General features: G+C 38.6%; 1 protein-coding gene across 1 annotated transcript; it reads right to left on the bottom strand.

Moving 5' to 3' along the window:
- Nucleotides 1-20,943: 20,943 nt before the first annotated feature.
- LOC113316661 (ubiquitin carboxyl-terminal hydrolase 12-like) lies at nt 20,944-23,276 on the bottom strand. The gene is made up of 2 exons (XM_026564815.1): nt 21,600-23,276; nt 20,944-21,567 (listed from the first exon to the last, which is right to left on the bottom strand). The coding sequence occupies exons 1-2, from the start codon at nt 23,274-23,276 to the stop codon at nt 20,944-20,946; spliced, it is 2,301 nt and encodes a 766-aa protein (XP_026420600.1).
- Between the last annotated feature and the right edge of the window lie 809 nt (nt 23,277-24,085).

Below are 24,085 nucleotides of genomic sequence, written 5' to 3'. Positions count from 1 at the left end.
GAAAACAAGAAAAGAAGAATATGCTGCCTACTGAAGCAGCTGTTCAGGTAAACAAAAGTACTATCTCCATACTATCATTTTTATTTTTATATTCGTTTTCCCTTAAAATAGGCCACATTGGAGAAAAATGAAAGTTTCACTTTTCTGGAAATGGAGGGAATAACTTTCAGTCTTTTTACTCTTGGGGCTACTAGATTCGTATAAACTTTTAACTTCAAATTAAGAGTCGTGGCAAAGTGGACTACTATTCTTATTTCTGATCCTGGTCGGTTTCGCATACGTCGGCACCGGCTCCGTCTCGGGTTCTATATAAATATATTGTATTCCCCGTGTGGGTAACCTCATATTAATATCCTTTAGAATCTTAAAAACCTCTCTTTGATCATCTTACTTCTGTATAGACTCATCTAAATGGGAAAACATCCATGGATTCCATGCCTTTGGGATACTTGTCGTACAAAAAAAGATAAAGCAAAGAATCGCGCACATCTTCAACAATTACCACAAGGAGTCGACAAATATGTTCAAGCAACTGAGGAAAATCCTACACCTATACCTGATCTTCCTTATGATATCATCACCAACATACTTGCTAGACTTCCAGCAAAGTGCATCTTCCATCTCTGGCGAACTAATTCAAATGACGTATTATATGACTTAACCACGGATCCGTTCTTTCTGCGCACACACCTAGACCGAGGCCGAGCTACTCCAATACTTGTTGTGCAGTCTTTTGAGCAATACGATGGCAATAACATCAAACTTATTCTTTTTAATGACTATGGGAGATCTTTGGCTACAAGATTGGACCTTAGATCATATGATGCATATTGCGAGGGGGGAATTTTTCTATGTGGTTCATTTGATGGGTTTCTTTTATTCAAATCCATGTTTGGTACAGCTTTTCTGTATTTGGAATCCGATTACAAAAGAACAAGTAATTGTGACTAACCCAGATAGGCATTCTCGTGTATGTGGATTTTACTTCCATCCACTTAAGAAGGAATATGAAGTGCTTTGTGTACGTTTGTTACGTGGTACGAAGATCTGGGACTTTCAGATTCTTAACTTAAGAACTAAGCGCAAAAGAAGTGTTGGTAGCTACACTTATGGTCCAAGTAGAAAAACCCTGCCTGTATTTATTGACGGGACTTTTTACTGGATGGTTGATCGTTTCACATATTGGATGGAGAACCATGTTTGCCTTAGCCTATCAAACTCAATATTGTCATTCTGTACAGAAACTGAGGAATTTAGCACCATTGAAATTGTTAAGCCATCTAGTGATTCACTGGGTACTAGAAGCTACTTTGAAGATATGTATCAACTGTTTGAGTTGGAAGGCAATTTGTGCCTATTTGATCCTTCGTCAAAAACTCATGATGTGGCGTTCATATGGGCGCTTGATTATAATACCAAATGTTGGGTAAAAAAGCACTCAATCACGTCTCCATGGTTTCAGGACCACCATGAGCTACATCAAAATTTCTACTCGTATTTCAGAAAATTGAGTACAACAAGATGAAAGGAGAATTCATAGCATATGATCCCTGCAATGGATATTCACCGTATGTTTACAATCTACGTTCAGGTATTTGGAAGCCGTTCAAAAAGTCAGGTATTTGGAAGCCGTTCAAAAGGAAGGGATTTGAATGGGGTAAGTTCACCACAACAACTCATCATAGCCATAGTCTTGTCTCCCTGAATGCTGTAGATTCAGTTATACCGCTGGAGTGGTAGTGTGGAACATTATTTCTTCTCATCAAAAATACTAGAAAGAAAGCTAAGTTCTCTATGTTGTCCTTGGTTAATACTAGTAGCCTACTGTCAGGCGCTAGGCCAGGCAAGGCGCAAAGCCCTTTGCCTCGCTTCGCCTACCACCTAGGGCGACCAGAAAAAATATAGTTCAAGGCAGTGGCTCCCCTTCCTTTTGTACCTTGGGCGCCTTATTGGTGAGGCACTCACTATCTGCCTCGTGCGCATAGGTGAGCGCCTTATTCACCTTTAAGCCGGATCTTATACATGTTGATGGTGTCCGGTTGCCACCATTGCAGAATGTTTATTTAGATAATTAATAGGGAAAAACCACTATTACTAAAGGGAAAGCTGACTTGGTCAAGAATATTTGACTTCAGGTTAATAATGGGTGGCTTTGATAAAAAGTTTTCCCCTAATCTTTTTTTTTATGGTTCTTTTTATCATCCTCTCTCTCTGCTACTGTGTTAGTATGTTATCTTTGTTATTCGAATTCTACAGTAATGGACATACTGTCGACTAAACTAATATCTGTAGTTCTGATCATGTAGAACTTGTCCATAGAAACTTCTAGGAATAGGTTATGTTCAGAGTATATAAGAATGCAAGATACGCCCACCTACTTTATCGACTATTGTTTATTAGTTAATTGTGAAGCAGTAGCCGTTTTGTACACAGATTATAAAAAAATCTCCTAAAATCCAAAAGTAGGCACTAAATAGATGGAATGCTTATAACTAATCAACAGAGTTGGTGTACTTTTCAATATGCTTCCTATTATCTTTGCGGTCACAAACTACAAATCATCCGAACACCCTCTAAAGTCTCTTCGAGAAAAATAAATAAAAGCTAATGCTAGCTGGTTAAGAAATTTAACTTCAAGTCTTCGAGCTATCGAACTCGTGATTAATAGATACTCGATCTCTACTATGGGATTCCCATGCATATGACATCAAAACCCGGTGTACCATGACAAGCAAGTTACTGCGTCAAGATATTTTCATACAACTCAATTGTCTAATTAGATACGCGAAGAAAACTGCGCATTTACAATGCTTCCTTTGTGTTTGTAAATCTCGAGCACAATTTTTTTTGTATAATATTGTTTGCATCCCGGGATATTTCCAAGTACCTAACATAATTGATTTGATGATGATGATGATGATATAAACTATGGTTTTACGCAAAATAAGCATAAATGAGAGAGACGCAAATTTAACGTGGTTCAGCAAGTTTCGCCTGAGATATTTTATTGATCTGTCGGTTACAATGATTTCTGATCCCTTCTAAGATTTGCTCGTCTATTTTCGTGTATCAAGGCGTGTCTTTCTAAAGGTTGAGATTCCTCTCTATCTGTACAGTTGCATATCTAAGTTAAACCCTAATTTCGAGATAAATTTCATATGGAATAAACTTAGCTAGCAAGTCATATGGAACCTTCTAGAACTTTCTCCACTGCAACTTGGTCAACAAGCAGTCCAGAAACTTTTGGAGGATTCTTGAACTAGATCGGTGGAAAAAAGGCCAAGTTGTCATATATATACCAGCGGATTTGACTGGTGGGCCTTAACTTTAACCAGTGGTTGACTTTCTGATGTGGACTTCGACTGTCGATCTTCGACCGATAGACTGCCTTGGCTGGAAACATAGATGGAGACTGGATGACAGTAAAACTGATAACATGGATGAAAACTAGATTGTTGACTGACTGGAAGCACGACTAGCAACATGGCTGACATCATATTTATCAAACTGGATAATAGATTGTCCCACCATATAGATGAAATATTGACATACATGGATTGACCCGGATGAGTAGAGTCTACGAGCCGAGTTTGGAGAGGCAAGTCGGACGAACATGACTGCAGAAGTAGGCCAGACAAAATGGACCGAAGAACCAGGTCGGAAGGGCGGGGTCTTGACCACTTGATCTTTTGTTTGACCCTTGACCAATGATTGATCATTGACCAAAAATTGACTTTACGGAACACTGGACTGGATGATGAGCTGCATCGGTTGGATGAATGACAGCTGAATGGTGGCTCGGACAATATTCTAACTGATATACGGTGATTTTATCATGATACAAAAAAATATATAACGTTTTTTCTAAATTTTTCGCCTAAAAATATAGTTCAGGGGTGGCTTTTGATTGGCTCTAAAAATCATTCACATTATTCCATCTTTCATAGCACAAAAAGTGTTATAATCATTGATTCGCCTATTCAAAATTTTAGTCATAAAATATATTCGAGGCGCAATTTTTTATTTGCTCTGAATATCATTCTCACGTTTCGATCTTTCATCGAAAAACATCAGTATGTCGTTCCACGTGAGTCCCACGACGGGTGTAGCTACAGAAAAACCTATAACTACACCCTTATGATTTTATGTAAGTGAATCAACACAAAGCAGTCACGAACTCAAGTATTATCAAGAAGATGAAGAAATTACAATCGATGTTATATGTAAACCCTAGTTTTAGAACTCACACAACTTTCTTTAAGGAAATAATTAGACTAGAAAGGATTTTAACCATTTTACAATGCTCTTTTGCCGCTTATATAGGCTCTTACATAGTGGATGAAAACTAATAAAGCCCTATTGTTCGCATATTATCTCGGAAATCTCCACGCTATATCATCGCGTTGATATGCGGAAGTCAACCTTTTCTTTGCAAAGGTGTCACGCTTAACACGTGAACCTTATCTTCGTGCAACCACATTATGGCGTCATCGCTTACCTCAATAGTAACAACTCATTAGGATTATATCATTGCACTTTGATGCGAGTCTCTCTTTCGTGATGATTAGTCTTCTTGATTCGCCTAACTATGATAATGCGATATTTTGTATCTACGGTGGGTGAACCATTGTTATTTGGATATAAAGAATAAAAATGATGCATTAATGTTAAAGTTTGATGATTAGTAGAAAGATGGTTAAAAGTTTTTTCTATTGCTAGTGAACGATTCACTGTTTTTTTAGGCGCTAGGCGTGGCAAGGGGCCTGGCCCTTGGCCTAGGCTCCTGGAGGAAAGATTAGAAAATACAAAAAAAATAAATTTGGCGCCTTGGGCGTTTTATTGTCTAGTCGCCGCTTGGGTGACTTGTGCAAATGCACCGTCTAAACAAAGGGCTTGGCGCATGAGTCGTGCAAGGGGCACATAGACAAAAAAACGCCTAGGAAAAGGGCTTGGCGCACAGCCTCGCCTAACGCCTAATTCAACAGATCTCAAAAGTGTCAGAACCCCATGAAAGCGAAAACAAATACTCAGACCCAAATATATGAGAAAGCAACACTTTGCACAGGCGAAAAATTGAATATTTGAGTTTCCAGATGTCATCTTACTTTGTATTACGGTAGTGCAAGTGACGCATAATGATTGTGAGTTACAGAGTTGCATGCCAAGTCAGTACTCCGCCATAATGGTGAAATACGAAGCCACAATAGGGCAACACAATCTATAATAGTGCAACGCAAGCCATAATAGTGGTATTACGGTATAGACTGTCAAGTGCGAGAATGGCATAAACCCACAGGGCCAATGTAGTGCAAGTGCAGAACTACATTGTAAATACATTTTGCTAAGGCAAGACATGGCCAAAGTGACAGATGCAACATGCGATGTTGGCAAAGATGCATATCCATGGAATTGAGTTGGCACAAACTCAAGGATGATGCAATAAGAGTGAAATAGACTAAGAGTTAGTCTATGCATTAGTTCAAGGTAGGGACAAATCCTGAGCAGTGCAAACAAGTTGGTAATGCAAGAGTTGCATTGTTGTTGTCAAGCTAATTGGCGTAGTGGAACATATATGACGCATGAGCAACTTGAGTGAGTAAACGGAGTTGGAATTGATGTTTGAAGCTTAAGGAATGTCCGTGCATGAGTTTACAATGATAGGCATGCAGGGCCAAGAGGGCTAAACGTTGGCGCAAGATAGAATCTGGTATGTTGCAACAAGCGTGCAACATGGCTCAAGTGACAGTTGCAAGTCCGTTACGAGCTTCACAAGCATGCGAATGATGCATGATGAAGAAGAGCGGTTATAAAGGAGTTTATAAGAGTGGGAGAAGAATTCTAACTGCTAGAGAACATGTGTTGGATGATTGACACGAGTTAGAAAAGAATTGGCCAGTTGGCACAGTTAGTGGCCGTTATGGAACTGCTCCCTGGGACAGATGGCTGTCTCCAGTGTGTACAACGTTTCTGCACGGTTTGGTCAAGTAAACCTGTTGTATAAATAGTCCTAAGGAGGGGAAAATTCGGCAGGCTTGCTAAGGAGAACATATGTGTGAGTGAGTTTGCATATGTGAGTGAATATGAGAGTTTTTGTAAGACTAAGGCTTGGTTCAAAGGTGAACAAGTCTGTGTAAGTCCCAAGTGGACAAATTTTTGTATTTATTCCCTTTGATGCAATAAAAAGAGTTGATTGTATCATATTCTAAGTGTTCTTGGATGGCTGATTGTTGTTGGTAAAGTATGACATGGATTGAATGTATTATGGGGTGCATTTGATGAGTTTAAGTGAAGAGAAAGAAGGTTAAAGACTTTCGCTTGTAAACCTGAAGAGTTAGCTGTTTGTATTGGTACAAACTTATAAGGCTAAAGTGCAATTGGGTAAAGCTATTCACAGAACCACTTGTGCTGCCGAGTTACACTTTCGCAGAAATTTGCAAAGGCATTTTGGAGGTGTGACACTACGGGTATCAGAGCCAGGTTTGGTACACAGTTCGAGTGTATTTGTTGGATAATACACTAGCAATTCTTTCTCTCTTAAGCTATTTTCCCGTGAGCAAGTAAGTGGCGTGTTATTTTCAAAATATTACATTAGAAATGAGTTCTAACGGCATGATGGTCGACGAAGAACTACCGGGTGTGTTCGATCAACTTGAGGAGTATGGTGATCTTGGTGATTTAACCATTGACTTTAGTGCTGATGGCACTGAAAATCCTCTTATTTCTGAAGATAAGAGCAGGCTAGACCTACTTGAAGGAAGAACGTCATATTGGTTCAAAGAATTCGATGGCATGGTATGTGTTGTAGAAGACAAGATGTCTGATGCAACCCTTTTGAATTGCGAAACCGATGCTGAAGTGACTGAATTGAAGGTGCAATTCAGTGACATAAAGACCATACTAGCAAGCCATGCGAAACAAATGTTAGAGGAAGTGGCGAGCATTCGCGGGTTAATCAGTAACGACATGTTTTTAGGGGCAAACATGCATGAAGAAAGCTCAAATCGAGTCTTCGAGCCAAGAATTTATGTGGGTTCCATAAATGCTAGAGAAATTGAGAATTTCTTGTATGACGTTGAGGCATACTTTGAGGCAAATGGGACTGGGGAAGGACAAAAAGTAACTCTCGTAGGCAATTACCTTGGTGGTGATGCAAAGGTTTGGTGGAGAACTATGTTGCAAGAAGATGAAGCTGGTGGTTATTCCAATCCTATGTCTTAGAATGACATGAAAGATGGACTGAGATGTAAGTTCTGTCCGAGTACTGGTGCTTGGTATGCAAGAGAAAGTTTACGTAGTCTACAAATGACAGGTACACCACATGCCTATGTTGAAAATTTCTTTGCATTGGTGCAAGAGACGCGTGGTATGAGTGAAGGAGATCATATGTTCCAATTTCTGGCTGGCGCAAGTTCAAGTGTGATTGTTGAACTTAAGAAGCGCAAAGTGCACAGTATCTAGATGGCTATGCAGGCGGTAAGAGAGCTTGCCAATAGAACAACGACTGAAGATGTGCAAAGCTGCGAAGGAATAGCTAAAGGGAAGGAAAAATATGTTGGAAGTAGGCGTAAGCATGAACCTAAGGAAGATGAACTACGCCCTTCAACCCCGAAGTATAGGGGATGTTTCATTTGCAAAGGTTTGCATTTCGCTAGAAGCTGTCCACTCAAGGCGCAACTCAAGGCATCAGTTGGGGATGATTATGGGGATCATTCCATCAAGACTCGTGAAGGACGAAGTGAAGGTTCAAGGAAGAGACCTCGTAGCGAGATTGTCGCTCACTTCGACAACAGAAACTAAGCTAAAAACAAGTAAGTGTTGTTGTCTCCCTTGGCAGTACTTTGATGCCAAAACATGAGTGTTTTTGGCCTTGTTTTATGTATCTTGAGTTGTTGGTTTTTGCAAACTCTGTGTGTAGGGTTTGGTTGTTCATACTTTTATTTGAGTCTTAAAGTTTGTATATACCTTGCTTTGGTGTAAGAAAGTTGCGTTGTTAATGGAGTTTTATCTTTCCAAAAGTGATCAAGTGGGTCAATCATGTAATGGTACATGGTCTTTGTCATGTAAGAGCAGTAATAAATGAAGGTGTTTTCATTTATAAAGCTAGTTCATTGGGGAGATGTTGCAAGTAGCATATTAAGCCTAACATATGCAATGACAAGACAAGTTGAAAGCTAATAAGCAAAGCATAGGACAAGGGTCCTAGTTGATGTAGAAGTGATGTTGTTGTTTGGGAGATTGCAAAATGGCGCGACGGCAGATGGGCGGCGACAGTGCAAGCAATACAGCAAGTTAGAAATCATTTTGTCAACAAGCATGAGTTGGGTAGAACTCATGGCCTTAGAGAAAGACGCACACACACACTTTTCAGGCAAGTAGCAATGCAATTCAAAGAAGTATTTGGAGACATATTGGCTTTCAAGGCATGGCATATGGACATCTAAAGTGTTAGCTAATGATATGTCCAAGAGATAGTTAGTCACAGTTTTGTAAATTGTGCTGTGCCACTCAATAATTTTGCCGTATGGATGTTGAGCAAAGAAAACTTGTCATTCGAGAACGGGTATGCAACATGGCATAAGTGTAAAGAGTTTGTACTTGATGGCCTCATAGAAATGAGTTCTTGAATGAGGTTTGCATAATCAGAATTTGGCAAGGCATGAAGTATGGTATACGAGTGTCTTATGCAATAAGAACCCCTATTTACTTTGTGACGTGCTTGATGAGGATCACTGAGAACAACAGTTAAAGGCGGGTTGTCAACAAAATTGATTGAAAAATGAATCCAAGTCGTTTATAAGTCCTTATCATGTTGAGTATGATAAAAGGAAAAGTCGAAAGACGATGACAATGATCGTAATAAAGTTGGGAAAGAATCATTCAGTACGTACACTTAGGCGCAAATGATTCAAGGAGAAATTCAAGCTAAAGCATGGAAGTTTGGCTAATAAGAATTTTAGGTTTGCATTTGGATATTGATGCATGATTTGAGTAGCAGTGTAAGCGTAGTGCACAACGCCGAGCATAGACTCAAATATATGAGATCAATGGTAAAGCAGTAAGCTAAGTGATGGCATTTGGTACTAGGCATAAATTTTTTGGCAAAGATGAGGGCCAAACAAGTTTGCTGAATTCTGATATTGGCTCAGAAGTGTACAAGGTCGAAGAACAAGTATAATGAGTATACTTGGTTGTGTTCAACGAGGGCGTTGAATGGATTAGGTGGAGGAGGTCTATTACGGTACAACAAGTGACGCATAATGATTGTGAGTTACAGAGTTGCCGTCCAAGTCAGTACTTCGCCGCAATGGTGCAATGCGAAGCCATAATAGCGCAACGCAAGCAATAATAGCGCAACGCAATCCATAATAGCGGTATTACGGTATACACTTTCAAGTGCGAGAATGGCATAAACCCACAGGGCCAATGTAGTGCAAGTGCAGTACTACATTGTAAATACATTTGGCTAATGAATGAAGCTATTGGCCGACACAATGAAGCTTCATTAAGGAAAAGGCAAGACATGGCCAAGTGACAGATGCAACATGCGATGTTGGCGTAGATGCATATCCGTGGAACTGAGTTGGCCCAAACTCAAGGATGATGCAACGAGAGATAAATAGACTGAGAGTTAGTCTATGTATTAGTTCAAGGTAGGGCCAAAGCCTGAGCAGTGCAAACAAGTTGGTAATGCAAGAGTTGCATTGCCGTTGTCAAGCTAATTGGCGTAGTGGAACATATATGACGCATGAGCAACTAGAGTAAGTTAATGGAGATGGCATTGATGTTTGAAGCTTAAGGAATGTACGTGCATGAGTTTAGAATGATAGGCATGCAGGGCCAAGAGTGCTAAACGTTGGCGCAAGATAGAATCCGGTATGTTGCAACAAGCGTGCAACATGGCTCAAGTGACGGTTGCAAGTCAGTTACGAGCTTCACAAGAATGCCAATGATGCGTGATGAAGAGGAGCGGTTAAAAAGGAGTTTATAAGCGTGGGATAAGAATTCTAACTGCTAGAGAATAGTTTTTGGATGATTGGCATGAGTTAGAAAAGAACTGGCCAGTTGGCACAGTTAGTGGCGATTATGGAACTGCTCCCTGGGACAGATGGTTGTCTCCAGTGTGTACAACGGTTCTGCACGGTTGGCCAAGTAAAGCTGCTATATAAATAGTCCTAATGAGGGGAAAATTCGACAGGCTTGCTAAGGAGAACATATGTGAGAGTGAGTTTTCATATGTGAGTGAATAAGAGAGTTTTTGTAAGACTAAGGCTTGGTTCAAAGGTGAACAAGTCTGTGTAAGTCCCAAGTGGACAAATTTTTGTGTTTCTTCCCTTTGATGCAATAAAAGAGTTGATTGAGTCATGTTCTAAGTGAACTTGGTTGGCTGATTGTTGTTGGTAAAGTATGGCATGGATATAATGTATCATGGGGTGCATTTGATGAGTTTAAGTGAAGGGAAAGAAGGTTAAAGACTTCCGCTGGTAAACCTGAAGAGTTAGCTGTTTGTATTGGTACAAATTTATAAGGCTGAAGTGCAATTGGTTGAAGAAGAACCACTTGTGGTGCCGAGTTACACTTTCGCAGAAATTTGCAAAGGCATTATGGAGGTGTGACACTTTGCAAGGCAGTGGCTCTGGCTCAGTCTCATCTTTTGTGCCTACTCTAGTGGCAATGATGTAATTAAACGACCTATGAAGGGCACTCTTATAACTTGAAGTGCTTTTATCTCAATCCTCCCAGATGCGGTCACAGTTGGAAATTCAATTAGTTTTTTTCTGTGGTCAGGTGGGAGCAGCAAATCTCAAAAGAACGACAACAGCCATTAATGGAGAACCATTATCAGCAGCAACAGCAGCAGCAACTCGGTATTTCCTCTTCGAATTACAGAATCCAAATGTTGTTATTGAATCTAGGGTTAGTTCCATGTTCTTCTGTTCCTTGCCTACTACTAGTATTAATGTCAATTCTTCTGATTCTGATTCTTCATTTGTTGTTAGTTTTCTGATAAATTCATGTGGATTGTCTGAAACTAAAGCTATTACCTTTTCTAAGCAAAACTATGGGTTCACTAAACCCCACATTTCAAAACTTATCACTAAGTTCCCACAATTTCTGTTAGCAGATCCTCTTGAAACTATAAAACCCAAATTGGATTTTTACATATTTAAAGGGCTACATGGAATTAGACTAGCAAACTTCATCTCAAGGAACCCATTCGTCCTGAAATCGAGCTTCAAAGACACTATAATCCCTTCCTATGATATGCTTAAAAGCATTCTTCATACAGACAAAAATGTCATTACAACTGTTAAAGGTTCTTGTTGGATTCTCAATGTAAATTTAGTAGAAAGGTTGATGGTCAACATAGAGCTTTTGAGATATGAAGGTGTCCCTCAATCTAATATTTCTAAGTATCTAATTGTGAAACCTAGGGCATTTATGGGAGACGCTGATAAATTTAAAAAGATTGTGGAAAAGGCTAAAGGAATGGGTTTCAATCCTTTAGTTACGACATTTATTATAGCTGTGGAGGGGTTGGCAACAATGAGCAAAGCCACTTGGAAAACAAAAGTGGATGCTTACAAGAGATGGGGGTTTGTCTGAAGATCAAATTCAAACTGCATTTAGGAAAAGTCCTCACTGTATGCTGGTTTCTGTGAAGAAAATAACCGCAGTTATGGACTTCCTTGTGAGTGAAATGGGAAGTATTGTGGAAAACCCACTGATTCTAAATAGTAGCTTGAAGAAGAGGATTATCCCTAGGTGCTCGATCATCAGAATTTTAGTCTCCAATGGTCTAATTAAGAAAACAATTTCTCTGAGTTCACTTTCAGTAATGGTGGATAAGTACTTTTTGGACAAATTTGTGAAACCGTATGAACAAGAATTTCCTGAATTGATAGAGGTATTCCAAGGTCAGTCGAGTTATCAAGACATACTTTTGCAACAAAGGATTTGAAGAGCTGAAAACTCATTACTGGTATGTAGTCTTTACTCTTTTTGTTCAGCTGTTGCCTCTCTTAATGAATTTATCTCACAGTTTTAACGGTACTTGCCACTTTTCTTGTTTATCCTAAATGGTGTTAATGTGCACGGCCATTTTAAAGCTTTTATATGGATTGTGCTTTCTCTGAGTTCATAATTTTCCATTCCCTTATTTGCTGGAACACAAATTCATGCTGTAAAAGTACAACTGCACGAAAACAGTCACACAAGTATCTAGTCACACTTGGATAAACTATTGTTCATTTTCCTTTATACTTTGCTCAAATACACTAGAAATACAACCATATTTGAAAGGATAGTAACCAGAATATATAGGCTTACATACTCAATTGAGTTGAAATTCTTATTCAAACACTCTTCAAAACATGGTACTGATGACCCTGGTAGCCATTAGTAGCACGACAATCTAAAAGATAGTTAAATACTCAATCATGCATTGCTAAACTTGTGATTTCCTTTTGGTGTTCAATCCAGGTTTGTAGAATGAGGGGAAAAATGTTTTTTCGTCGTTCAAGAATCTTATGCTGCAAGGTTCTAAGCTTCGTAGCCCTCTCCAATTTGACCTGTTTAGCTATCCGTTCACATTTTGCGTTACAAATTAATTTTCGAGTGCAGAACTGTATGCCGATTCTTGGAGATAAATTCTATTGTTTCCACGTTTCAAAGGGTGTGGTTTGTCTTCTGGAATCTGAAGAGAAGTTTCTATTCACACATCAATCGGAGGGAACTGTGAAAGCCATAATGATGGCCTAAACTTTAACAGATGTTTCATCAAATGGCAGAAGATGGAGTAAAACTTTAGAGGCCATGGGCCTGTTCAACCTGTTGCAGGTACGAAGTTCACTTGGTTAAAATATAGAAATCTTGTCCATGCTACTTCTGCTAACCTGCATGGTTAACTGAAAAGATTAGACCATTTACAGAGGATGCTGCTAAATTTAAAAGGATTGTGGAAAAGGTTAAAGGCATGGGTTTCAGTCACTTATTTACAACTTTTATTGTAATTCTAAAGATGATTGACAATTTGATATCAATGAGTGAAGCCACTTAAACTTGAAGTGGATGTTTACAAGAGATGGGGTTGGTTAGAATATCAAATTTAAAAGACATTTAGGATAACCCCAGCATGTGACGCATTCCGAGAAGAATATTATGGCGGTTATTGATTTCCCTGTGAATGAAATGGGTTATGATTCTTTGATTATTGCAAAAAACCCATGGATTTTCAGTTATAGCTTGAAGGATAGGTTTAAACTTTAAAATTTCTCTGGCGTCACTCTCAAGAATGGCTTATGAGTCCTTTACGGACAAGTTTGTGAAGCTGTATGAGAAAGAAGCTCCTGCATCGATGAAGGTCTTCCAAGTTGGTTAATTACCAGGAGATACTTCTGAAATGAAGGATTTGGTGAGATGAGTATGGGTACGTAGATTATTTGAATATAAAGTTCTTGTTTACATTTTCTTTCTGCTTTTTTTTTTTTACTTTATTCCCTTCTTATATGTGAATTTACCTGTTTTGCCTAAATGGTTATAATGTGCACTGCTGTTTTAAAAGTCTGGTACAGTGTATGCTTTCTATAAGTTCATGGTTTTCTAATCTCTTAACTGCTGAAACACAAATTTATGCTGGAAAATACAACTGCACGAAAGTGACCACACAAGATTTCTGCTAAGCTAGGATTAAATTATTGTGTATATTTTCATTCTACTTGTTCTAGCTTAGAGATACAGCTATATTTGAAAGGATGATAACCAGAATTTCTATAGACAGACCAGACCTATGCAGTTTAGTTGAACTTCTTATTGAAACACTTTAGACACGTATGGTATCCATGACTCTGGTGACAGTTAATAGCAAGAAAACCTAAAGGCACTGTGAAAGCCTTGATAATGGTCTTGATGGAGAAATTTAGATGTTCATAGGACCTAAACTTTAAAAGACGTCGAATCAAACAGCAGAAGATGGAGTAACATTTTAGAAGCTATGTGCATGTTCATCCTCTCACTTGAAAACCTGTTGTCGGTACGAAGTTCACTTAAGTAAAACATAGAGATCTTGTCCAAGGTATTTCTGTTAACCTGCATGGTTTTGTCTTCACACTTAGTGATCTCACAGATGCATGTCTGATAAGGATGCGTGAGCATCTCGAATATGAGACAGCAATTCTGCTCAAGGTGGTGATTGAATTGGGTGTCCATATTGTCTCTTTTGGAAATGTTCTGTTAAGGGGAGTCCCATTTCACCTTGGCTGGTTCTGCCTTATTTTGATTCCAAGAAACATCTGGGAAGCATCTTCTTCCTCCTCTCTATGTGGCTTTTCCTATGTGTTCTGAAGATCAAATTCTAACAGCAGTTAGGAAACATCCTTATTGTATGAAGTATTCCGAGAAGAACATTACGGCAGTTACGGATTTTCTTGTGAATGAAATGGGTTATCAATCATCAAGTATTGCTGAATCTCCAAGGGTTATCGATTGTAGCTTGGCTGTGTTATCAAAATTTAGTCTCGAAGGGTCTGATGAGGAAAACATTCTCTAAGGTCACTTTCAGTAATAACAGATAAGTCATTTCGTAAGAGTTTGTGAAACCTTATATGCAAGAAGCGCATTGCTGAAGGTATTCCAAGGTCGGTTGAGTTACCAAGAGCTACGTGTCCACTGAAGGATTCAATTTCAATGAGATGTATATGCGGTACCGTTATGTACTCTATCCCATATTTCATGTAACTGCCGCTCTCATTATGATTTGGCTCTATGGTTGTTTTGTTATACTGAAAGTGATAATTGTGTCACCTCTCATGTATTGATTTTGCACTTACATATAAAGCTGCCGTGGTTTTCGTTAAAATATTTTTCGTGATTAACATTGCTGCGAAGTTAGAAAGTTGTAGCCCTAGATTAAGGAAGTAATATTTTGTGAATGGGGTATTGCAGAAATTGGTCTAGGTTGGAGCTCTTTTGGGTTCAATTCATCTCATTACGTCTTTGAGTTGTCTTGAAGATCTGGAGGGTGCTTTTAAAGACTCGCATCTGACACATTTTTATGAATAAATACCTTGTTTTCGTGCACCTATGCTTTGATCAGTCTGTCCATATTGTTAATCAATTAGTTGATTAGTTGACATGGCTACTGAGTCTCTTGACGACATTGCTGGAATGTCTGCACATGAAACAACTCCGGGACATACTTTTACAACTACAGCGTTTGTAGCGTTGATAATTCTGAAGCCTATTAAGCGTTGATAATTCTGAAGCCTATTAAGCATAACTGCATAAGTTAATAATAAATGCAACTTTCTCAATTTGATTTGTGCTTGCCGAATTGAGAAGATCCAAACCATGACAACCCTGTACGTATATAAACACAAACGCGGATTATATGAATTATTGATGCAAGCTATAATTACATGCCAATATATTAATGTATACCCTGGCACAACAATCATGGGAATGCATGGTCAATAACACAGCAGGGAAAGTTGGATTGTAGGAAACATATAAACTGTCTTTTGTGAATAATAGACTCTGTATTCTGCACATAGAAACCCAATTTCAGACTTTCCCACTAGCTGCATCAATGACAAGAAAAACAAGAACCAAAAGTGACCAACACTTTAGAGTAATGGCCATGACTGTTTGATGTTCAAGGAGTTAACCAAAAAAATTCTTAGTAGAGTAATGCAGCAGGGCAGTGAAAATCTATGCATCTGATGTCATTGGTGCAATGCGATTATTGAAATGATAGTAGTGGTAGTGATGAAGACGATAACTATCAAGTATATATAGTATATACTACCATGGGGTTTGAAACCTTAGCGAACTCTTTGAATATGTCTCAATGAAAATACTGTGACGAAGTTGATCGAGTATGATTAATTAGCTTCTTTGTTAATTTAATGATGTATTTGGTAGTTCCAAATCCTTATGTTCAGGTTTGGGAAGAAAGGTGCTATTTATTGCAATTTGCAAGTGATAGACGGAAGCATAGTTCTCTGTTTTGTCCGTGGTTGCTGCTAGCAGCAAGCCTTAAGCAGAGTCTTACGCTCATGGCGTCCTTTTACCACCATTATATATTGGATAAGTACAAGAAAATTGACCCAATGTTGACGTAATGTAATTACCTTTTGGATATCAAAACCCTTAGTTTCCTAGGCAAAGAAGCAAGAACAGAAGAATGTGCTGTCTGCTGAAGAAGCTTGTTCAGGTTAGGAAAAGTAGCTGCCGGACTCAAGATTAGCCCTTGAGGATAGGTCACTTTTATCACCTCTCATGTATTTTTTATCACTTTTATGAAAGCTGTGCATTGGTTTTCATGAAATATTTTCTGTGGTTAGCAGTAGAGTACTGTTAGAAAGTTGAGATATAGATTAACGGAGTGGAAGTATTTTGAGATGGATGGATAGTACAATGGGTTTTGGCCAGGACTCTTTTCAGTATAATTCATCTCATTATGTGTGTTGGCGCAACGCGGAAATCTGATGGGTTTATGGAAATGAATTTAGGAAGAGAGGTAGGTTAATTGAAAGGTGAGGCTTATATTAATATGAAAATGAAAATATTACAAGAAGCTTGTGTAGCAACTTTGGCTTACACTAGTTGTTTACAAAGAGGCACTTTGGCTCTTACTCTAAACTCTAGCTCTCACTCTAACTCTTGTTTACTCACTTGATTTTTTGATTGTTGTTGGATGATCCCAAATGAATCCATCCTATGCCTATTTATAGGCTTCATGACCAACTGCTTACTTCTCTAGATAGTTCTATCTAGACTCTTCTTTACACTCTCAACTTAGATATTACAAGAAAATTTTAGAGAAAAGAATTCTCTAGATAATACTTGATGTAAAGAAGGCCTAGAAGATTCTAGCATGTATTGGGTTTTATTTAGTGTAGATGATTATTGGCTTTACTTATTGGGCTTTCTAGAATAGTCACAAATTATTTATGTTTTTAACACCCCCTCTTAATTTGTGATGTTAAGCTTTTCTCTAAAATGATTGAATTTGTCCACTGTGACTGCTTTTGTGAAGATGTCGGCATTTTGTTCTTGTGTTGGACAAAATTGGAGCTCAATTTCCTTGTTTTCTACCAGTTCTCTGATGAAGTGGTGTCATAGCTCTATATGCTTCGTCCATCCGTGGAAGACTGGATTTTTTGTCATAGCAATTGTAGACATGTTGTCACAGTAGATAGTTGTCGGCTGCTTTTGCCTTTGTTGTAGGTCGGTCATTATTCTTCTCAACCATACTGCTTCACATGTTGCACTTGTTGATGCTATGTACTCTGCTTCGGCTGACGATAGTGCCACCGTACTTTGTTTTTTAGAACTCCAAGAGATAACTTTTGTTCTCATACAAAAAACATATCCTGATGTGCTCTTTCGGTCTTCAATAGAACCTTCCCAATCGCTATCTGTGAAGCCAATTAAATCATTATCTTTTTCTCTTGTATACTTGATGCCAAAATCCTTCGTTCCCTTGATATACCGAAGAATTATCTTTGCGGCTGCATAGTGTAACTTGCTTGGCTCGCTCATAAACCGAGAAACAATACTGGTAGCATTGTCGACGATGTCTGGCCTTGTATTTGTTAAGTAGATCAGTGAGCCGACTAGACTTCTGAATAAGGTTGGATCAACTTTTTCCGCTCCATCATTTTTTACCAATTTCTCATTGGTACCCATTGGAGTTGCAATTGGTTTGCAATCCATCATGTTGAACCTTTTCAGTAAGTCTTCTGCATATTTTTCTTGGGAAATGAATATTTCTTCTGGAGATTGTTTTACTTGAATCCCAAGAAAATATCGCATAAGTCTAAGTCTGTCATCTCATATTCTTTCATCATCTCCTTCTTAAACTTTTTTTCCATCTCTTGTTTTGTACTGGCATAAATTAAATCATCGACGTAGAGACAGATGATTAGAAAATTTGTACCTTGTTTTTTGATGTAGAGTGATGGCTCACTTGGACTTTTCTCAAATCCATTATCTCGGAAATACTTGTCGATTTTGTTGTTCCATGCACGCGGTTCTTGCTTAGAGACCATATAGTGCTTTGCGGAGACGATATACCATTTTTTCTTTTCCTTTGCAGACATATCCTTGAGGCTGTTCGACGTACACCTCTTCTTCAAGTTCTCCGTTTAAGAACGCCGACTTTACATCCAATTGGTAGACCTTCATTTTTAGTTGAGCTTCCAAAGCTAACACCATTCGGATTGTTTCCATGCGAGCGACTGGGGAGAATGTCTCGTAGTAGTCAATTCCTGGTTGCTGGGAATATCCTTTTGCAACTAGACTTGCCTTATGCTTTTGAATTGAACCGTCTTCATTATACTTTTTCTTGTAGACCCATTTCAGACCAATTATTTCTTTATCAATTGGCTGATTGACAAGCTCCCATGTCTTATTTTTCTCGATCACTCGCATTTCTTCGTCCATGGCATGTCTCCATTTTTCTTCGAGGGGCCTTCTTGCTCTCCACGATTTGTTTGTGAATGGAAGTCTATGGAACTTCCCAAGAATACAACCTTCACATATTTTATCTCCACCGTTGATATTAGGAAGACCAATTACCATGTTCTTTGATTTTAGAACCTTCAAGGATCTGTAGTTGAGATGCCCGTATCTCATATGCCATAGATTGCATTCATCTATATGATTGGTACTCATTGCACAATTTCAATTGATGGCATAGATAGAGGAAAGACAAAATTTCCTGACATTTTTACTTTTGCCACCAATTCCTTGTTAATTTTATCATAAATTGTGCATTCTCCGTATTCGAAATGTAGTGAGTACCCCTTTCTTATAAGTTGTCCAACACTTAATAAATTTTGAGCTAGGCCAGGAACATAAAGAACATCAGATATGTATCGAGTTTTACCTGACTTTGTACGTACGGATGTAACTCCTCTTCCTTCTGGAACTTTCCATCTCCGAGCTTGACCCGTGGAATCTCTTGTTCCTCCAATGGCTGCTGCATCCGCTATCGACGTACCATATACCTTGTGCTTCTTGTTGCGAGGTGAGGCAGGAATAAAATACTTGATTTTGAGAATCATTTGTCTCGGAATAGTTAGCTTCGTTAAGCCAACAATCTTTTTCCATGTGATTTAATTTATCGCATTTGGTGCACTTATATTTACAATTTTCGGTTGCATGGCCAAACTTTTTGGAAACATTGCAACGGATATTTGAGGAGTAATTTTTTCCGTACCTTTGATTGTTGTTTCTGTAACCTCCTTTTCCTCTTCCACGTCCGCGGTAGAAATTTTTGGGCCCTTGATTTGATGTCGACCCTTTCTCGTGAGGTGATGTTGATGACGATCCCCCTCTGGAGCTTTCTTTTCTGGCTTCCGTATTTTTCTTTTCACGGAAATTTATTTTTGTTTGAAACGCCTGCTCCAACGGTTGCTCCGCGAACCTATTTATCCTTTTCTCGTTCGCCTCGAGTGAACCCATTAATTCGTGTACCGAGAGAGTCGATAAATTTTTGGACTCTTCAATGGCAGCGACGATGTGATCGAATTTGAACGGTAAGCTCCTTAAAATCTTTTCTACAACTCTTTTATTTTCTATGGTATCTCCATAACTACTAATTTGATTTACTATACCAGTAACTCCTGAAAAGAAATTCTGGATAGTTTCATTTTCTTTCGTAAGTAGATTATCAAAATCTCGCCATAAGTTTTGTAGTTTAATGGAGATTACCTTTTCTGATCCTTGGAATACTACTTTGAGAATATTCCAGGCCTCCTTCGAAGTTTTCGCCACCGATATTCGAGGAAAAATAGTTTTGCTTACCCCTTGTTGTAGAAATAGTAGTGCTTTAACATTCTTCTTCTTGTTTTCCTTGTACTCCTTTTTCTCTGCATCCGTCCATGACGATAGAGCTTCTGCCGACTCGGGTACCTTATATCCATCTTCTACAAAATCCCATAAGTCTTGTGAAATGAATAATGTTTTCATCTGTAAACTCCAATAATCATAACTCTCACCATCAAAAATTGGAATTAGACTTTGGGCATAATTGAAACCTTGAATACTTTGGTTAATTTCCATGGGTAGAGTTTTAGGATTACTGGGTTAGGTTTGCTCTGATACCAAATTTGTTGGCACAATTCGAAAATGTGATGGGTTTATGGAAATGAATTTAGGAAGAGAGGTTGGTTAATTGAAAGGTGAGGCTTATATTAATATGAAAATGAAAATATTACAAGAGGCTTGTGTAGCAACTTTGGCTTACACTAGTTGTTTACAAAGAGGCACTTTGGCTCTTACTCTAAACTCTAGCTCTCACTCTAACTCTTGTTTACTCACTTGAGTTTTTGATTGTTGTTGGATGATCCCAAATGAATCCATCCTATGCCTATTTATAGGCTTCATGACCAACTACTTACTTCTCTAGATAGTTCTATCTAGACTCTTCTTTACACTCTCAACTTAGATATTACAAGAAAATTCTAGAGAAAAGAATTCTCTAGATAATACTTGATGTAAAAAAGGCCTAGAAGATTCTAGCATGTATTGGGTTTTATTTAGTGTAGATAATTATTGGGCTTTACTTATTGGGCTTTCTGGAATAGTCACAAATTACTTATGTTTTTAACAGTTTGGTCTTATTGTCTGTATTTGGTTTGCAGGTCATTATGTTCAGGTTTGCGATGAGAAGAAAGGTGTTGGAACGTTCTTTCCCCTCAATGGTGTCCTCGAGGTGCATATATGAGATGCATAAGCTAACTGTTCAAAAGTGCAACCCTGTCATTCAGACTTGCCTTCTCTAGTCAGCATTCTGACAAATCTTTTTATTTTAAGCTTACTGAACTCACAGAAGAAACTTTTTCTTTTCATTTAAGCACTAGTAAATAAAAATTAGATTAAAATTAACCGAGTGTCTACTTAGTAAAGAATGAATGATGATATCCTGTCTCTTTTTCTTTACCCTATATGTAGATTTTTACTGGCTACATATGCTCTTACAGGGGAACTATCAGAATGCTCCAAGCCAAGGTATCGCTCCCGAGCTCCATAATTACTTTTAGGAAAACGGTTGGGATCTATGTCCGAGTCCTGAAGATACTCAACTCGACCCATCCATGACAAATATGCCAATTTCCACTTAACGAATTCCTCGTCAGGAAACTGCAATTTCTTCTGTATGCGCAGTTTTACTGCATCTAGAGTCTCTCCTTCATGGACGGCCAACAAAAATGGTTCCCCGAAATGCTTTAACCCATTTGCATCTTTTGTGAAATGACAAACGCTAATCAAGCGATCCTTAGGACTCAAGTTCTTCTCCTCCTCTAGAATTTCCTCTGCCCGTAGAGTCGCCGTCCAGTATTGATCATTAATGTGCATAATCTTTTCACTAGGTGGAAGAATCTTACTAATCTTATGGGAAAAAACTTCCAGCAATCTAAGTTCCCCATTGGGATGAGACAGCCCAACCTTTGTCCTCAGTTCATTAATCACGTCACCAACTGTACTATGTTTTGGAAGTCTAATATCTTTTGTTGCATGATGGAATGACACCTTTAGAGTTTTCAAACCTTGCAACTCGTCCTTCTTGTGCTCCCCAGACTCAGGGGTTCAGCAATTTCCTTCACATCCGCGTTACAAATAATTTTATCTCGATCACTTTCACGTATATACACGAGCATATATGCATTCGAGTATCTTCCGTCCCCACCGTATTGCTCCTCTAATGCACACTTGGTATCTTCTTTTGTTACCCGCTCATCATTGAATTTGAACCATTGCTCTGAGAGTGTTGGTCTTATAAAAGCATAGTAGTGTCCACCACTTCCCCCACCACTGTGAACCAAAACAGCATGAAGTGTGTAACGATTGCGAACACTTCTATCAGAATCTGGAGACAAGTATTTGTGAGCCTCCCTGTCAAGATCAAGTTGCAGGGGGAATTCATACCGGTCGTTTATTTTTACCATACTCTCCCGCATAACATCGTATTCATACCGTTTTAGCTGGAGCTGGAGAACAGGTGGGAAGTCAGTGAAAAGGATACCCTTCTTTGCATCCTGTAAACCATATTGTTGATCAGCGTGATACTTGTTATTACCTTCAAGATGCTCCACTTCCACGTACTTGTCGAAAGAAGCATAAACATCCCTACAGCCTTTGACATCAAGTTGAATGTCATAAAATGACTCCTTTCTAGTAGATTTGTAGTCCACATTGATGCATTCAATGTAGTTCATATGGTGACCTTCGAACAAATGTTGTATCGTTCCCTCCGCAACAGTTCCCTTCATTCTATCTTCAATCTTTTCACACAGAACCCTATTAAGTTCCTGCACATCACGTTGCATGAAAGAATCCTGTCTATTCCATCCGAAAGATTCCGTGAGCTCCTTTGTCGCGACACTATCTTCATTATACTGAAGGTTATAAAACAAAGTCTGCAGAGCCGAAGGGATTCTTCCTCCTGGTGCCGAATCATTCTCAGTTGGCATATTGTACACCGCCTTCCTGAAGTAAGGAATATGATATAGAGTCTGGAGAAGAGAGTTCAGATAACATGTTGCTCCCTGATTCGTAAGACCAACATAACCCGTTTCTTTTCGAGAATCATAAAAGTTCCAGTAGTCTTGCGTGACCTTAACCTCTGCTTCAACTATACAAGTATTATCTACGACGTACCCTCTATCAGGGTCGTATAGTGCACTAAGAGGCATGAACAATTGAAAACCCGTATCAGTGAATAGCGCATTAAATTGCAGTTCTGGCGCCGATTGATGTCTCACTGTGTTCCTGTTATCGAATTGATTGACGATCGCAATACTGAACTGTGCACACCTATTCCACCCATATTGCAAATTTTCCCAGTCCGCAACTTGAAGGTACATCGATATGTGATCTGTATCGTTTCCCATTGGATACATAAATACACGCCATGGATAATTGCCAACAAAGAAAACATCAGAGTAGTGTTTCTCTTTATCCATCAGGCTACGAAAATTCTCAATCTTCCAGATGAATTTTGTATTTGCAGAATCCTGATTTCCCAGTTTAATAGCGGTGGCATCTGCTGGTGCGACTTTATTTGGTTGAGCACATTCACCAAGCATCTTGAGATTCTTATCCAACTCCTGATCATCCAAATACATATAATCATCATACTGATATGAATAATACTTATCATCATCCTCCTCTTCTTCCATAGGAAACTCATAACTACCCCGATCTTTATCATAAATCTCATTATCAGATTCATCCTCCAGATCTGACGAAGGAGGAGTCAAGAAACTCATGTCTGTAGACGAATTTGTAGATAAACTAAATCCCAGCAGAAATATTTCTCGTTTGTTTGGAGATAAGACCTAAAAAAGAATGTGAAACACAAATAAGAGTAAGCAAACTCTTTATTTATAGAGTTCAAGAGTTTCCGAAACAGGGAAGAACAAGGAAAAGGAAATAAACGCGGCTTTATGGACGGTAATTGCGTGTATAACAAGAAACAGGAAACTTCTCAGTTAAAGAAACAGCCAAACAGGTGCCTGACTAGGTTTATTTTAAACAGCTTTCAAAATTCAAACAGTTAGATATCTTTCTTCAATTATATCGTTATGACCCATAATTTTCTTACTCGAAATCTACCTAGTTGGCCAAAAAATTTGATGACCCAAAATTTGTCCCATTGCCTAAAAATCGCCATGCCTAACAACTACTATTTGTTAATCCAAAATATTCCCAAATTTTGCTCAAAATTGAACAATTTGGCACAGAAACAGTCGTTCTGATACAAAAACTACACTGATGAACAGTTGTTATGCAGATGAACCTATACCCTATGGACAATTACCGAGTGAAAATATTTTAAAAACAAGGATTTTTATGCCAGTGCAATGCACGGGCTAGGGTCATAAAATTGCTCACCTCTTTGGATCATTAAAAAGGGATGGAGTATATAATGTGTTCAGAAAATAATTTGTTTCCTGTCAACGAAAAATCTGAAGTTAAAACCTTTTATATGCAGTGTTGACTGTTAAGTACATATGCGTCCGGTTCATGTAAAAACTTTCCGATTGGTTACTCGGTATTCCGAATGCCCAACTAATTG

Source organism: Papaver somniferum, chromosome 10 (genome assembly GCF_003573695.1).
Source record: "Papaver somniferum cultivar HN1 chromosome 10, ASM357369v1, whole genome shotgun sequence".
NCBI classification, from domain to species: domain Eukaryota; kingdom Viridiplantae; phylum Streptophyta; class Magnoliopsida; order Ranunculales; family Papaveraceae; genus Papaver; species Papaver somniferum.
This window is presented reverse-complemented; position numbering and strand designations above follow the sequence as displayed.

Excerpts from the sequence above, each read along its gene's own strand:
- LOC113316661 (XM_026564815.1), bottom strand. The coding sequence starts at position 23,276 with ATGAGTTTCTTGACTCCTCCTTCGTCAGATCTGGAGGATGAATCTGAT. Across the intron at positions 21,568-21,599 it reads ACGCGGATGTGAAGGAAATT|GACGAGTTGCAAGGTTTGAA; the intron begins GCTGAACCCCTG and ends GAGCACAAGAAG.